The sequence below is a fragment of the Diplotaxodon limnothrissa genome, linkage group LG22 (assembly GCF_057381915.1).
Source record: "Diplotaxodon limnothrissa isolate DT_005_m linkage group LG22, D_limnothrissa_male_GT1.1, whole genome shotgun sequence".
In the NCBI taxonomy this organism is placed as follows: domain Eukaryota; kingdom Metazoa; phylum Chordata; class Actinopteri; order Cichliformes; family Cichlidae; genus Diplotaxodon; species Diplotaxodon limnothrissa.
Window position 1 is genome coordinate 5,698,229 of NC_140616.1, and position 15,690 is coordinate 5,713,918.

The 15,690-nt window shown below is 37.1% G+C and overlaps 1 protein-coding gene across 1 annotated transcript; it reads right to left on the minus strand.

Annotated features, from left to right (window-relative positions):
* Positions 1–578: 578 nt before the first annotated feature.
* Positions 579–5,964, minus strand: LOC146609258 (major histocompatibility complex class I-related protein 1-like). The gene is made up of 5 exons (XM_085346286.1): positions 5,916–5,964; positions 4,300–4,572; positions 3,669–3,947; positions 2,185–2,514; positions 579–775 (listed from the first exon to the last, which is right to left on the minus strand). Exons 1-5 carry the CDS (start codon positions 5,962–5,964, stop codon positions 579–581), a joined length of 1,128 nt encoding a protein of 375 aa, XP_085202412.1.
* Between the last annotated feature and the right edge of the window lie 9,726 nt (positions 5,965–15,690).

Sequence of the window (15,690 nt, forward strand, 5' to 3'; positions counted from 1 at the left end):
AAAAAGTCACAAGTTGTTTTTTTACATAGTGACAGATACACTGTAAAGATACACTGTAAAGATACACTGTAAAATCTAATTAGTTCCCTTAAAAAAATTGTGCAAAGTCGTTGCCTCAAAAAAGTTTACTTAAGAAAATCAACTTAGAGCAACTTATTCATTCAGAGTCTAGGTTTGGATATCTTTTTTTCCGTTAATGAATAAAACAATTTAAAAACTGCAATTTTCTTTTACTCAGCTTATCTTGGTCTAATATTAAATGCTTGATTAAAACCAGAGTGTTTGATGCATCACAGTATTAAACAGATCTATATGATAATAAAGGAATCTGAAGCAAATGTCTTGAAAAAGGATGGGAATAAATCCATTGGTAATATTATTAAAATCCTTGTTTTAAATCCAGAGTGCATGTCACAAAGTGAGACAAGGAAGGGGAACTTACAAGATGTTGGCAGTCTGTCTGAAATTTAAAAAACAAACAAACAAGAAAAACAAAACAAAAGGCAAATGAGTTTTTAACATTTCGAAGTGCCTGAAAATCTCGTGTTTTCCTCACATAAATTCAGAAAGAACCATGTCTAATGTAAAAAGTACAACAGAAATAATCTAACTGAGCATTTCCCATCTGCTACTGGTTGACTGGTGAACTCAGTTTCTTTGAATCTCTCACCTTTCCTCTTTTTCCAAACAGCAAATCCAGCAGCAGCAATGAGATTGAGAACAACAAAAACAACGACTGCAGCGATGGTGTTGAACAGCATGTCAGAGGACGCCTCTGCTCAGTAAAGAAAAACAAATGAAAATAAACATATAGGATAAAATGTGCAGTTAAAGTAGTTTAAAACAAAAGTATATCGATCCATCCGCTCTAATGACATAGATAACAATATGACACTGGGTCCTGCAGGAAAAAAATGACAACGGGTAGTGAGAGCAGCGGAGAGGATTGTGGGGACCTCTCTTGCCTCCCTCCCCAGGAGATCTACTGCGCCTGCCTCATCCAGAAGGTCCTCTCCATTACAGGTGACTCCACTCATCCCTTCAACAGCTTCTTCAGAAACGGCAGACTGAGAGACAGCTTCGTCCACCAAGCTGTCAGGATGCTGACCAACTCTGCATCGAGAAGGGGGGCCCGAGGGTACATCTTTCGCCATCTTACAATGCTGTGATTGCAGCCATTCCCCAACTCTCTGTGAATGGTACTCATGGCCATTCGAGAATCTGTGTCTTTGATTAGTAGTCGTTGATCAATGGTCATAAGAATTTGCATACTAACAATCATGGAACTAACCCCCCAACCCATTGTTCATTCAGTGGTGCTAGTTTCCTTCGCTGTGCAAATGTACTGTTTATAAGGTTGGAGAAACCCACAGTCAGCTGAGACTGAAGAAGTCACTTGGATGAGTGACAAAACGTTTCTCCCACTGAAAATGTCCAGATGAACAGAATCAACCTTTTGGAATTTACTTACCTGGATGATTGAGCACGCATCAGGACATTATTTTATTAATATCTTTAAAATGATAGCAGCACAAACGAAAATTTTTGCAGCACAAACCAGCACAAACGTAGCACAAATGTTTGACATCATTTTCCTTTGATTTGGGTAATTGGGGGGGGGGGGGCTGGTTGACCTTTTGACCTTTACATTTTCGTTAATATCTTTAAAACAGAAGCAGCACAAACGACAATTTTAGCAGCACAAACCAGCACAAACATAGCACAGTTGAATGATACCAGTTTTGTTTGATTCCATTAATGTGGGGGGTCTGGTTGACCTCTGATGACCTCTAGAAATTTTTATTAATATCTTTAAAATGATAGGAGCACAAACGAAAATTTTTGCAGCACAAACCAGCACAAACGTAGCACAAACGTTTGATACCACTTTTGTCGGATTTGAAGAAGGTGGGGGGGCCAACTTCACTCACATTTGCAACTGTTGTGATTTGATGCTAGAATCGAATTAAGTTAGAATATTATTATTAACAAAAGAGAGAAAATTATTATATTTTACAATCACTGAAAAAAATAGAAAGATTTTTTTCCTCTGTTAGGATCTCCATTAGTTATTCCTACAGTAACAGTTATTCTTCTTTGTGTCCAAAAAATAACAAGGCAAAACAATCAGAAACATTATAGACAATCAATCCACAATACGGGCAAAAAAAATGTTTCTCTCACCTTCATCAGTGTTAAATATTTTTTTGCCCCAGTTTGTTCTGATCACAGTTTTATTGAGTTTGGTGACAAGGATGTCCTCACCACCAGAGAGATGAAACACACAGTCGTACCTCCCCCAGTCTTCAGGTGTGACTGATGAAATATTCAGATCAACACTCATCTGAAAGGTCTCATCATTGTTTGGGAGGATGTCTCCAGGATCCACACCTTCATGAAGCTCCTCTCCATCTTTCCTCCAGAACATCAAGGGTCTGTTAGGATAGAAACCTGTAGCGTGGCAGCTGACTGGAGAGGAGGGAGTCTTCTGGAGGAGAGACACTGAGGGAAGAACTGGAAGAAGGAAAGGAATTCAACCAAAACCTAATATTCAAAACAGAGTCGTTAGAGCCAAACAATCATCATCTTAAGTCATGTCAAGTTTATTTGTGTAGCACTGTTCAGACAGAAGGTAATTCAGAGTTCTTTAGAGAGGGGAGGATAAATACAAGAGACATTTAAAACATCTAATGTATATGATCATATAACACATATAACTTTTCATCACCAGCTTCTAGCAGCTGCATAAGGCTACAATATGACATCTTTTAGACTAAAAATAACCCGAAACACTCTGAGATATAGTAATGAAAGTGTGAACACAAGAATACTTAATACTTAATGAAAAATCATGAGTTTCAGTTCATGTCAATAATAGTCTTTCAACCACAAACATAATAAATATTATCTTAATCCATCCATCAATTTTAACATCACCTGAAGCCAAATTCACCACCAGGTGGAGCTAAAAGAGAAGCTGCAAAATGGCTCATTCACTGTTTGGAAACCACTGATGAACTACAGCATGACTGTATTAAGATCTTTCACTGAACAAGTTGACCTGCTGACTGTAAATTTTACTCACAAAAACATTAAATTACTGTATAAATGTTCTCAGTTAAAAGTAAAAAGGAGGTTATTAAATGGTACTGTTTAAACTTCCTGTTTCATTTTGACAATTGCTTTTCTTGAGACATTTCACTAATTTCCTCCTTATCTTGTTAGTCCTCTTGTCTGTTATTCAGAAATCAGTCGCAGTACATCATGCTGGAGGATGTCTCAGTTCCTAAAATGCATATGAACAAGAAAGGAGGCTGGAAGAGGAGCTATAATCAAAATGGCCATGGTGAGAGATGGCCTCTTCTTTTGTTGTTTCAATTATTTAAGATGATCAGACTTTCTGCCCTTCACTGACTCTGTGTGTGATTGAAGGCATGATATCTTGTCACATTGCAGAGAGGCCCTAAATATGTATATAAGATGTTTTTGATCCAAAACCTAAAACTGCAGTTATCAGGAAAACTTCATATCAGTTTTCATACCTTCTAAATCATTCAATTTTAAATCTACTTAAACGTTTTTGCCATTTTCTCTTTCAATGATAACTATTTTTCAAAAGATAATACAAAGTAAAACAAACACTACTGCATCAGGTCATGTGATTCTACCTGTTCTCTGCAGAGAGCTGTTGCCACTCTCCACGTACATCTTCAGCCACTCTGGACAAATCTTAGTGAGGATTTTTTCACGGTCTTTCATTCTGGTTGTGTCAGCATCCCAACTCTGTTTGACAATGTCAGCCTCTGGTTTCAGTGCGATCCACGTCAGCGTCTTCAGATCCAATTTAAGAAAGTCTTCTCCATCATATCCGTACTGTAAAAGCCCCGTAACCTCTCCGGTGTTTTCATCCCATTCACAGCCTTCTATCATCTGTAAAATATGGACAGCTGAGGCGAGAGAGAAAACAGAGATTACAGCAAACATCTGAAACTCAGAGGCTATAAACTGTAAGAAGCACAATAAAGACATAATGCAAGACATAAAACAGAGACATGATCTATAATTTTTAAAGTTAAAATCTTAACATTGTTAATACAAGACTAAAATTGAGAACAATTATTTTTATGAATTATTTTATTCTTTTTAGGGCACACTAGTGAGGTTTGATGATTACAAAATGTATTATTATACCTAATAAATAACTAATTATGCTAACAATCTTTTACATTAATCAGTTTTGTTTATGCATATACATGATTTATGATGATTTGGCAAAACAAATAACAGAAAACACTGCACCTCTGCTTTGGTTTAACTGCTGCTTCAAACTAGAAATCCATAATCTGAATAGATTTGGCCGATCCACAAAACAATAATCAGTGAGCGACTCCAACATCTGAGGGTTATTATCTAATATTTTCTTCGCCCAGTCCTGTCTTGCTTCCAGTATCTTGTTGCTGCTGTCACAGTAGTAAGCCATCTGAATGCCATCAATTACTGGGAAACCCACAAACTCAGAGATGTTTGGGTTTCCAGAGGAACCAGTGTCAAAACTAACCAATGAGTGTTTCACTGTGGGACAAAAATGTTTATAATGTTAGTAAACAAATAAATGAAAAATATAAACATTAATCAGAAATATGATTAATTCGGTATGAATCAGACTCCACAGCAGGTGTGTGTGATCAATTATGACGCATGTACAATGATATATTTGTACTTTTGAGTACTTACAAATGTGTGTACCCAAACCTGAACAAATAATGAAAATTAATGTGCACATTTATGTTTAGCTTCACAAATCTGATCATTGACACTTTCAAAAACTTCACTGTGCATAAAAAAGTCTATGAATATTTGTGGCATTCTTTTTGCTAACTTACAGAGCATTAAATGCCAGTGCACAGATCACCTGATTATATCACCTGATTTATTTGGGAGGGATAACAAATGTAAGCTGCGTTCAAGTGCTGGATTTCCCCCAGATTCCTGTGTTTTATATTTATTTAGAAAATAAAAGATTCATTCTATTTATCTTGATGCATGCTCAAAAACCCAGGTCAGAAAATCCCAGAGTTGATTCTGTTCATCTGGACGTAGCATTATCAGAGAAAAACTCATCCAAGTGACTTCTGCTGACTGCAGGTTTTCCCAACCTTAAAAGCAACATAACCTTCGATCCTGACCTTTTACCATTCACAGAGTTTGGGAATGTCTGCAATCATTTATGTGTGATCATGACAGTCTGAAAAAAATAATTGTGGCTTATTGTCAGGAAACAGTGCGAGTTTCGGTTGTTATGCAACTTTACTATTTATAAAATTGGGGGAATCTGGAGTCAGCTGAGACTGAAGAAGTCACTCGGATGAGTGATGAAATATTTCTCCGACTGAAAACGCTACGTCCAGATGAACAGAATCAGCTGTTTTATTTGAAAAAACAAACAAACATAAAAAATACAGATAAGGCCAAATATTCCAGATGTCCACCACATTAACACACACATTTGTAAAACATTGTATGTGTTCAGATTCCTTTGTATGTGGACTGGAGCACACATTTATGAGCACTGAAAACTGCACCGAAATATTAATACTCATTTGTAAATCTTAGTTAACACTTGTGTATGACATCATATACATTTGTAACCCTGCTGAGACTAATTTAACACTTTACAAATAGGACAGTTTAAGGAGGAAATACTTCACAAAATGTCATTTCTCATTATACAACTTCGACCACTGCAAATTAACAATACATTACACATACTATACAAAGAGCGTGTGTTACATTTCTTCAGAGCCCAACTGGTAAGCATAAGGAGAAGTAAACAAAATGACAACTCATAAAAGTTAGCCATATTCAAGCTGTAATAATAAAGTAAACTACTTTTAATATTTAATGTATGATCTTACCTGGACATACCACATTAGAGCAGAGGAGTAATAGATACACATGTTTCATGTTGCTTTTGTGTTGCTGTGTTTATCGTGAGAGTCTGTTTTTTCTGCCTTCAAACTGGGTAAAGCCAGCCCCCACAGGAAACTACCTGATTTCAAAATAAAAGCTACTTTCTGAGGGTTGTGATTTTGGCATTAAAGGTCTGTAATAAGTAGGTCTGTAATAAATTAAGTTAGTCTATAATAAATTATAACTTAATAAATAAATACATAACAAAATACAGTGCCTTAAAAATGAATACATTTAAAATTACAAATAAAATAATATTAAAATAGCACATCTACCATCTCCAAACTAGTAACCACGTTTAAGAATAAGACTTGCACGGCCATTACAAGGAAATTATCAGAGCAGTCCATTCAGTTATACTGAAACTGGATCTAAGCAAAACCTGGACCAGATGAGCTGATGATAAACGCCTTCAACGAATGTCTCTTCAAACATATTAAGTAAAAGTAAAAGTAAAAATCTAAAAACAGAAACAGGGTTTTAATTACAAGGGAATTTGTAATTTAAAGAGACACAGTTTACAAAATACACTTGAATATGAAGTGTAAAAATAAACATCTATGCACTTTTCATAATGTTCCTATGAGATCATATATGACTGTGTTACTGTTAAAACTGAATTTTCATGTTTTAACTGTTTAGAGTGGAATTAAATGGAAATAACCTGTAACCTTCTGGATTGTTAAACTTCTGAGTGTTTTCGGATATATGCTTATGGTTCACTAAAATGAAGCTAACTGTTATTTTCATGTGGGATCTTTATAAACCTTTCCTAGATTATGTTATGTCACTGTGACAGTAATGTGAACTCAAGAGAGCCCAGGCAAAACTGGTTAAGAGAATTAAAGCCAGATGAGTGACAACACTGTATACATTAGAAGACATTTTTTTCCTACCTAATAAAGTGGCCAGTGAGTGGCCACTTTATTAGGTACACCTTGCTACTAGCGGGCTGCATCTCTTTTTTCCTTCAGGACTGCCTTAATTCTTTGTAGTTTAGATTTAAGAAGATGCTGGAAATATTCCTGGAGTTTTTCACCATATTGACATGTGACAGCATCACACAGGTCCTGCAGTCACATTGATATGCATGATGCATGCGCATTGATATCCATGATGCAAATCTCCCATCCCAACTTGATGGATGCTATTTGAATACAGTGAACTGACTGTCATGTTCAAAATACCAGTTTGAGATGATTTCAGATTTAGTATCACCTTCTCCTGCTAGAAACATCCACACCAACAAGGTATCTTCACACAGAGAACTGTTACTCACACTGTAGCTTCACCTTTTTTTGCAACATTTTCTGTAAACTGTAGAACTGGCTTTGTGGGAGCCGTTTGATGTATCTTTCTTTCCAGTAGGCTGTTTTATCAGACTTTTTGTCAAAGTAAACCATAAATTTGACAAAATTAATGTAACTTTACAAAGTTACAGACTCAGTTATATTTAGTCTGTTCATGCCAGCTTCTACATGTGTTATTAGATAATAACCTAAACTTTAACTCACAGTGACATGGTGTCATGCCCCCATTTGTCCTTGGACAGAACTCCGTGGACTAAACGCTGCATCGTCTCTGAAGATCTGCATGCTCAGCTGCTAGCCTGCCTGTTTCCTCCGTGCTCATTGCTACATATTTTCCTATGATTTCTATGGTTAATAAACTTGTGAAATTATCTTGCAGTGTCCAGTGTTTGGGTCTTATTCTCTGCTGCCTGTGATGAATATTTAAAGGCACTGGAGGAAAAAAAGCAACAAAAAAAAAGATGTGTAGATGAAGCAGTTTAGAACAAAATGACGTAATTGTTTATTGGTGGACTTTTCAGTCACTTATACACTGCACGGTTTTCCTCAAGTTTTTGCTTTTTTCCACTGACTTGATGGCGGCGTTGCGCTCTACACCACACCTTCTTAAATATGTCCTCTCTATCTCTCCTTTAGAACATCATAGCTTTATTAGAATCAAACCTGCAACGTGGTATCTGATTTAACCACGAGGGGGAGCCAAAGCGTCATTCATCACTAATTTTCTTTCTTAAAGTCAAATAGGTTTACTTTAATATGAATAAACAAATAATATCAGAAATTGCAGTCACACTGAAAAAAGACCACATTTTGGATTTACTTAAGTCAATATTAGACATTGGTTGCACACAGATGTTTTTCTTTGGCAGTAACTTAAACAATTGAGTTAAATCAATGCAAGTTATTCAAACATGAGTCAATTTTGTCAGTTACACCCAAGATAATTACATAAATTCAAGAGATGGCCAGTAGAAGACATGAAATTAGGCTATAGTAGTAAAGTAAATTAATGTGAGATTCAGGATCCATCTGATCTGCTGAGCTGTCGTCATAAAGAGCCAGTGTAAATATAATCATCTAATTATAATCCTAATCTATAATCATAAACAGGCTTTTATTTGTTTGATTAGGCATTAATAAAACTGAATAAAGGTGTCATCTGAGGGAAAATACACAAAAGGGACCAAAACGCAAATGTAGTTTTGGACCACATGAGTTCAGTTTTTCCCCCAAAATTTTCTCAACAGTATCTCTTTTTTCTATCAGTCACTTAGTGTCCATAACCCACCCCTTTTGGGAATCGTGAATGTTTCAGTGATTAATACTGTTTGGTTTTACCTAAATGTAATTGTCTTTGTCACAAACAACAAAAAAAAAGTTTCTTTTAACTTTTAGAATTTTAAAATTATTATTTTATATTTTCCCCTGTGTAGTCCAGTTAGTTTTGCCTTAGTTTCCTCCTGCCTTTGTTTTGTATCGCTCTCCAGCCTATATAAACAGCTCACTCTTGGTTTAAGTCAAGTTTTGGTTTCCACACATCTGCTTTTAGGTCCAATCATCAACCTCCACATAGCTCACCTTTTGTACAGATATATGCCACAGTTCCAGCAGTAGTTAAGGTAAGGAAACCAATCACAGCAGCAATGATGCAGATAATCAAAATAGCTGGTTTCTCAGCCAAACAAAGAAAAACAATTATTAAGAACAGGGACTATTTCCAGATATCCAAGCTGACTTTAGGTGAAAGGTGAAGTACACCCCAGACAGGTACACTATATTGTCAAAGGCTCAGTGAATTCCGCATGGTATTGTGATAGGATACCACCTGTGCAACAAGTCTAGTTATGAAATTTCCTCATTACTTCATTTTCAACAGTCAGCTGTTAGAGGTATTATAACGATATGGAAGTAATTGGGTATGACACCAACTCAACCATGGTCATAGAGCAAGGTCAGCAAAAGCTGAGATGCCTAGTGTACAGAGTGCAGACTGTCTGCAGAGCCAATTGCTACACACTTCCAAACTTTATGTGGCCTTCAGATCTGCTCGAGAACAGTGCTGTCAGGGACTAAGCAGTAAAGCATAGAGGACACAGGGGTTTAATTCAAAAGTGGGGTTTTATTTACCCCAAAACATGAAAAACATTTAACAAATCCAGAAACTTAAACAGACAGACTAATAAAAGAGGTAAAAGCGATAAACTTAACTCAAAATAACCACTAGTAAAACCTCAAACAAACATAAGACAAGATGAACTGACACATAAGGGAACCTATATACTGGCTTAGCTAAACCATAGGACACACAAGGGGAAGACAAAATGGCTGCCATATAATCAACTAACACAAAACAATTCAACAAACACCCCCCAGGCAACAAGGCTTGTGGTTCAATCCAATGAGGCCGTCAGCAGTACTTCAGGTCTCTCAGCCCTGAGCCACACCTGTTGCCAACCAGGAAGGAGAAGCCAAACCATCAGTTCAAGAAAAGTTTATTAATACAACATAAATCTGAATTTTGACTTTGCAGTGTTGATATGAGTGCAAACATTGTGTGATGGAAAAAATAAACTAATCTAATAATGAAACAATATCTTGGGCAATGAGTACAATATATATAAAGTAGTGGCTGCAAAATAAACTAAAGTGAAGCAAACTTGGGGTGAGGTTTGGATCTTACCTGAGAGCCTGAGAATTAAGAATTGGATATCACTTCACTTAAGTTCATATGAGTGTGAAAGCACAACGGGAACACTTTTCGCAATATCGTTTAGGTCCATCACAGAGAAACAATCACATTCACACCTACAGCCTATTTAGAACTGACAAAATTCTACAAAAAAATAAAATAAAATAAAAAATCAAGAGGTCCTCAGTTTGACTCTTAATTTTTGCTGCATGTTAGTTTCCTGTTTTTTCCTGCCAGTCTCAGTCCATCTGTACTGAAACTATCCAATGAAGGCTAATTGTCACACATTTTCTTTTCAAATCTTTTGATTTATTGGTTTATTATTATTAACTTTCTGAAACAATATATTAACTGGATTGTGGGATAGAAGATAAAATCTTCAAGAAATCACATAAAATCTTTTTTCACTTTCAGAATTTACATTTTTCCAATTTGTTCTGATTGCTGCCTTCTCCAATTTGGTGATGATTGATGATCCTTTACATCAAAAAGCTGAAACACACAGTCATATCTCCACCACTCTTGGGACATGACTGATGAAATCTTGAGGAGAACACTCAACTGATAGGTTCCATCAAGATTAGGGAGGATCTCTTTGTGCTCGTATCTGTACCTGAGCTGTGGTAACGCACAATTTTCCCTGCCGTAGGATCAATGAAGTCTTATCTTATATTTCTCACCTGTAAGTGAGCAGCATTTTAGGAGATAAGTTATTTAACTACACTTCACAGAGATCTTTTTTTGGTAAATATATTGTGGCAAACTTAAGCAAAGTAGGAGAAAGAGATCTCTATTTTAACCTGCAGCTCCTGTGTTTCATAGACCGCTCAACTACAGGAATGCTGCTTTTATTAGGAGCACCACATAACAGTGGAGAGAGGTGATTAGCGGGTACAGCAGTCTCAGTCATGGTGTCCTTGCTGGCCACAATCAATACAGAACACACAGCTGCAATAATGTTATACGTTAACAATATCAACACAAGATAACTGCAGTAGCTGTTATAATGCTGTAACTCAATACGTGAATGTCAGGTGAACAGTCCCATGAGTCTTTGGGCTAGTAGCTTCTCCCCTTAGCCCACAACGATATATATCTGCATCTGACTTATCACTAACTTGTTTGCATTTAGTCAGTGATTTTTGAAAGTCTCTCTTTCTTGTGGTTTACTGTGTAAAGCAGGTTGCAGACTGCGCATTTGTCATATGGGAATCCTTTTTTAAGCCGATTAATTTTTTAATTTGAAACACAAGTTGACTATTTATTTTGCCTAGATAATATATTGCCTAATGATACTCAGAACTAAACACACATTTTTGAAAACTTTCATTTATACTTCTAAAATTTTCATAAATGCAACAAATCTGTGACTAAAAACCATCATGGCTCCATTAAAGACACTCATGTGATGGATTCCCTCAAAACTGTAGCCCTCCTTGGGACACTCCCTAAGACTACATCTGCTTCTCAGCCTGCTGATCCTGAGACTATAGTTCCTCCCTGGGTGAGGTTGGCTAGGGCCCTGCTAGTCCCTGTTCCCAGAGCAGTATGGTTCCAGCCATTCCCGGCAACTGTCCTTGTTCCCCTGGAGAGAGAGGCAAGGCTTCACCTTCGGCTTCCTTCACCAGACACAGCTGTAAGCCCTGCACAGTCCCAGCTGTCAGAGGAGTCATGTGAAGGCCCATTTTTACTTTTATTGTAAGTAGAGCTCGAAAACTAAGTAACTAATCAGTGTTTCCCCTGCACCTTCATACACCAGGGCCACGTCCTGCTAAACTTGTTATTCCTGTATCATCATCTTGGAGAGCATGCAGAGGAAGAGGGCCCACGTGACCTTGCTAAGCTTCACTGAATTGGTGCGTTTAGGATAATTGGAGCTAAAAAATAAACTTGTCATTCATCTGTATGCTAATCGTTATCTTTATTTATTCACATAAACCAAGGATACTGGTGTGGCAGACCCCTTGTTCCTGTGCTGCCATGGTTAGTGCCTTTTTGCTTTTCTTTGTTTTAATAAACTCCTGGGTTGCTTTGTCTGTATGTTTTGGGTCATTGTTCATCGGTATTATGAAATGCCACCCAATCAATTGGATTGCATTTAGCTTGCAAAAACCCTAGTTTCCCAGTGCCACTGGCAGCCATGCACTCCCAACCTTGCGCCGTGTTTTACAGATGATGTGGTATGCTTTGGATCATGAGCTGTTTCACACCTTTTCCATGTTTTTTTCTTGCCATCATACTGGTAAAGCTTGATCTTGGTTTTATCTATCCACAGAATGTTTTCCCAGAACTTTGATGGCTTTTTTAGATGTTTTTTTTCTTTAAAATCAAAGTCCAATCTAGCCTTTTTTATTCTTTAGGCTTATGAGTGGCTTGCACTTCACGGTGAACCCTTTGTATTTATTGTCATGCTGTCCTCTTTTCATAGTAGACTTGAATATGGATATGCCTACTGCCTATCTCAGCTCTATTAATTCAATACTACATACTATTAAGGTTATAATGTAGTATAAATATACAAATATTTATTTTAGTATAGGGTGATACAATATAGTCGATACCCTTATCATTTGTTTATTATTTATTTCAATAAGTATAGGTTCAAGTATTTTATGTAATCATTATAGAAATTTTGTAATATTCATGAAAATGTTTCCTTTTACATTTTTACAGTTCACAAATTTTACAGATTAAAGATCTACTGACCAAACTTCCAGCTTTGCAAAACGTTACACTGGGGCATCATGGTGAGAAGAAAGCTGAATATAAAAGCAAAGCACTCAGTTTACTGGTGGATTTACGTCCCTACCTTTACCCATCATCACAAGCTCTGGATGGTGACCAAAAGAAATCAGCTTTCTCCAAAGGGTGGCTGGCCTCTCCCTTAGCGATAGGATCGACTGATAGATGGATCTTTTATGAGAGTTTGTTTTTTTAATTTTGATTCATAGCTCTAGAACAATAATATGCAGTTTTGTAACACTACCACTATCACTTTGGGTGAAAAACACCCGTCGTTATTGTTCTAGGATTAATGTAATAAGTAGATGGTCAATTAGGCATTGTCTTGGGAAAGGAAAAAGTAGTTCCTCTCATTAATGTAAGGGGGTGCCAGAAGTTTGCCTTTCTAAATGAGGTTTGGCTCCCCTTGGGGTTAAAGATTTATTTGTTAAACTGTGCATTTAAATAAATGTGTTTCAACTCTAGATGTCGCCAGACGTTAAACACAGCGACAAAGATCATTAATTCACAAGTTTAAAGTGATTATAACACAAAGATGAATTTATTCCAGTTTTTCCAGAAACTTGTAAAAGTAAGATAGTAAAATGTGTAGATTCCATAAAAACGCCACCTCAAAATAATATGTATAAATAGGAATACAGTAGGTTCTGGTTATTTGACAACATGTGTACAGATGTACAGGTGATCCAGGTGATCGATATATGCATTTTTTTTCTTTATTTTTTTTCTCTGCCCGTTCTGTTGGTTTTTGTTTTTTGCCCTTCTCCCCCGTCCCTCTTTTCAGCTGTTTCTCTTTCCCTCTTTCTTTCTCCCCTTCTTTCCTCCAGTCAAGTCTGTCCCGTATTCAGCAAGTGAAAATAAAATAAACAATAAAAGGTGAATCAAATGGACCATTATGGCAAGGCTGGGATGGTCAATTTGGTAAAGTAAATCCGTTGGGCATCTTTCTTTGCCTTTAGACAATAATTCTGATGGCAAAAGAGCCAAACGGGACAGGCAAAAGAAAAAAAAAAAAAAAAAAGGAAGCACAGCTGATCCTAATACACAAGACGACCAGAGGATACAAGCTGAATACAGTGACAACAGACACAGACCTTCAAAATAAAACAGGAAATCCACAACACAAACTCAGGGACACGAACAGGGCACAAGGGGAGGACACAGAAAATAAACCTAGAACTGGAAACCCTGAGAATGAAGCCTACATACTAATAGACAGGGGCGATTCTAGGATCAGAGCTTTGGGGGTGCTGAGCACCCAGAGAGCTGCCCATCCAGGCAAGGTAAACTTTACTCGTCACGATGAGACGTCTTCCCTGTCTCTGTCAGTCCCTGCATCCTTAAATGTCTCCAGTTGTCCCGAGTTCCCTCTGACTGTCTCCTTGGTGCATTTAAACCTCTGTTCCTTCCTGTCCTCATCGTCTGTTGTCTTCATCTCCATTATCAGTCATCATAATTTTACCCTCTCTGTGCAAGTCTGCAAATTTCTTTATTAAATCATAAGATTCTTAAATTCACCAAGTCTCTCTGTGCCTGGGTCCTCTTCACAAAACATGGCATGACAGTTTTGTACATTTTAACACAATTTAATCCCCACATTTGTGAAAGAAAAGCAAAACACTTTTTTGAAAAGTCTGTAACAAAACCATCAAATCTGATAAAGGTTATTTAAATGCTGCTAAAGACTACTACTGCCAAAGAAGAATGGATTTGAATTTTTAAAAAAAAAACATATCCTAACCTTAATTACTGCAGGAGAATAATGAATGATGCACACAGTGAGTAAAAAGTGAACTGAGTTAGGGCTGGGCCATATTACCGTTCATGGTAATACCGGTACAATGTTAGGCAACGATAAGAAAATGAAATAACGCGATAGAATATGGGTAAAACGCGCATGCGCAGTGCCTTTGTTTTCATACGCACACGGCCGATTGTTGAGTAAAAGGGATGAACCAGAATTGGTTTGTAAAAATGGTGCAACTTCAGTGATGTGGAACTGGTTTGGTGTTTGTCCGTCAGATACACAACAAAGCACATTATTTTGTAGAACATGCAAGCGGGCCGAATTTTTTTGGACTAAGGTGCTCATAAATCTGGGAGTAATCTGGGTCCTAAACTCCCTCCGCTTTAGGTCCCAAAGTCAAACAAACACTGCAGCATCACTGAGAGTTAAAAACTGTCTAAATTCTTTCATGTTTAATAAAACGATCAGCATTGCTGCTTTACCAGGTGTAACTATGAAGTTTAACATCCAGGCATCCATGAAAACAGAATTCATTACATTTAACAGAGTTAGAAGTTAGCAGGAAGCTAGCGGAAGTTAGCTCGCTAGTTACCTAAGCATGATATAGCATGTTCTGACTGAGAGATTTCTGAAAAATTTAAACATACTGCTCTGCTATCACTTCCAACATAAATGAAGACAGGAAACTAAACAGCAGTGACGTTTGTAAGGTTACTGAAGTTGGGCTACGTGATCGCTAGCGACACAGCTATGTCAGCATAACATAAACAGTGAAGCTGCAGGATGAACGCTAACACTTTTCCACTCGATAAAAGTTAACGTGAAGGTTCCTGATGGTTAGGGACAAATGCAATCGTATGGCAGGATGCTGTAAACGGACCAAACTTCAGTCAGGAGAACAACTGAGATAATCCATCCACAATATGAGGTTAGTCATTAATATACTGCAACAACATGGGAATAGAGCAGCAGTGATAGAATATAGCATTAATGAATCAATGGTACAGAAGTGGAGGAAGCAAGAAGAATGAGTTGAATAAAGTTTGATTTATCTGACTGCTTTGTTTCGCTTAACGTGCCTTATAATCCCGTGCACCTTATGGTCTGAAAAATACGTATTTGACTTTTTTATTTGGCACACTGCAGTTTAATGTTGCAAAGCACCTTTTTTTTAACTTCAGTGGATTTTATACATGGTTATGCTCAGGATATCTCATCCCATTTCTACTGGA

Excerpts from the sequence above, each read along its gene's own strand:
- LOC146609258 (XM_085346286.1), bottom strand. The coding sequence starts at position 5,964 with ATGAAACATGTGTATCTATTACTCCTCTGCTCTAATGTGGTATGTCCA. Across the intron at positions 3,948-4,299 it reads GCAGTTAAACCAAAGCAGAG|CTGTCCATATTTTACAGATG; the intron begins GTGCAGTGTTTT and ends CTCTCGCCTCAG. Across the intron at positions 2,515-3,668 it reads CAGCTCTCTGCAGAGAACAG|TTCTTCCCTCAGTGTCTCTC; the intron begins GTAGAATCACAT and ends TCCTTCTTCCAG.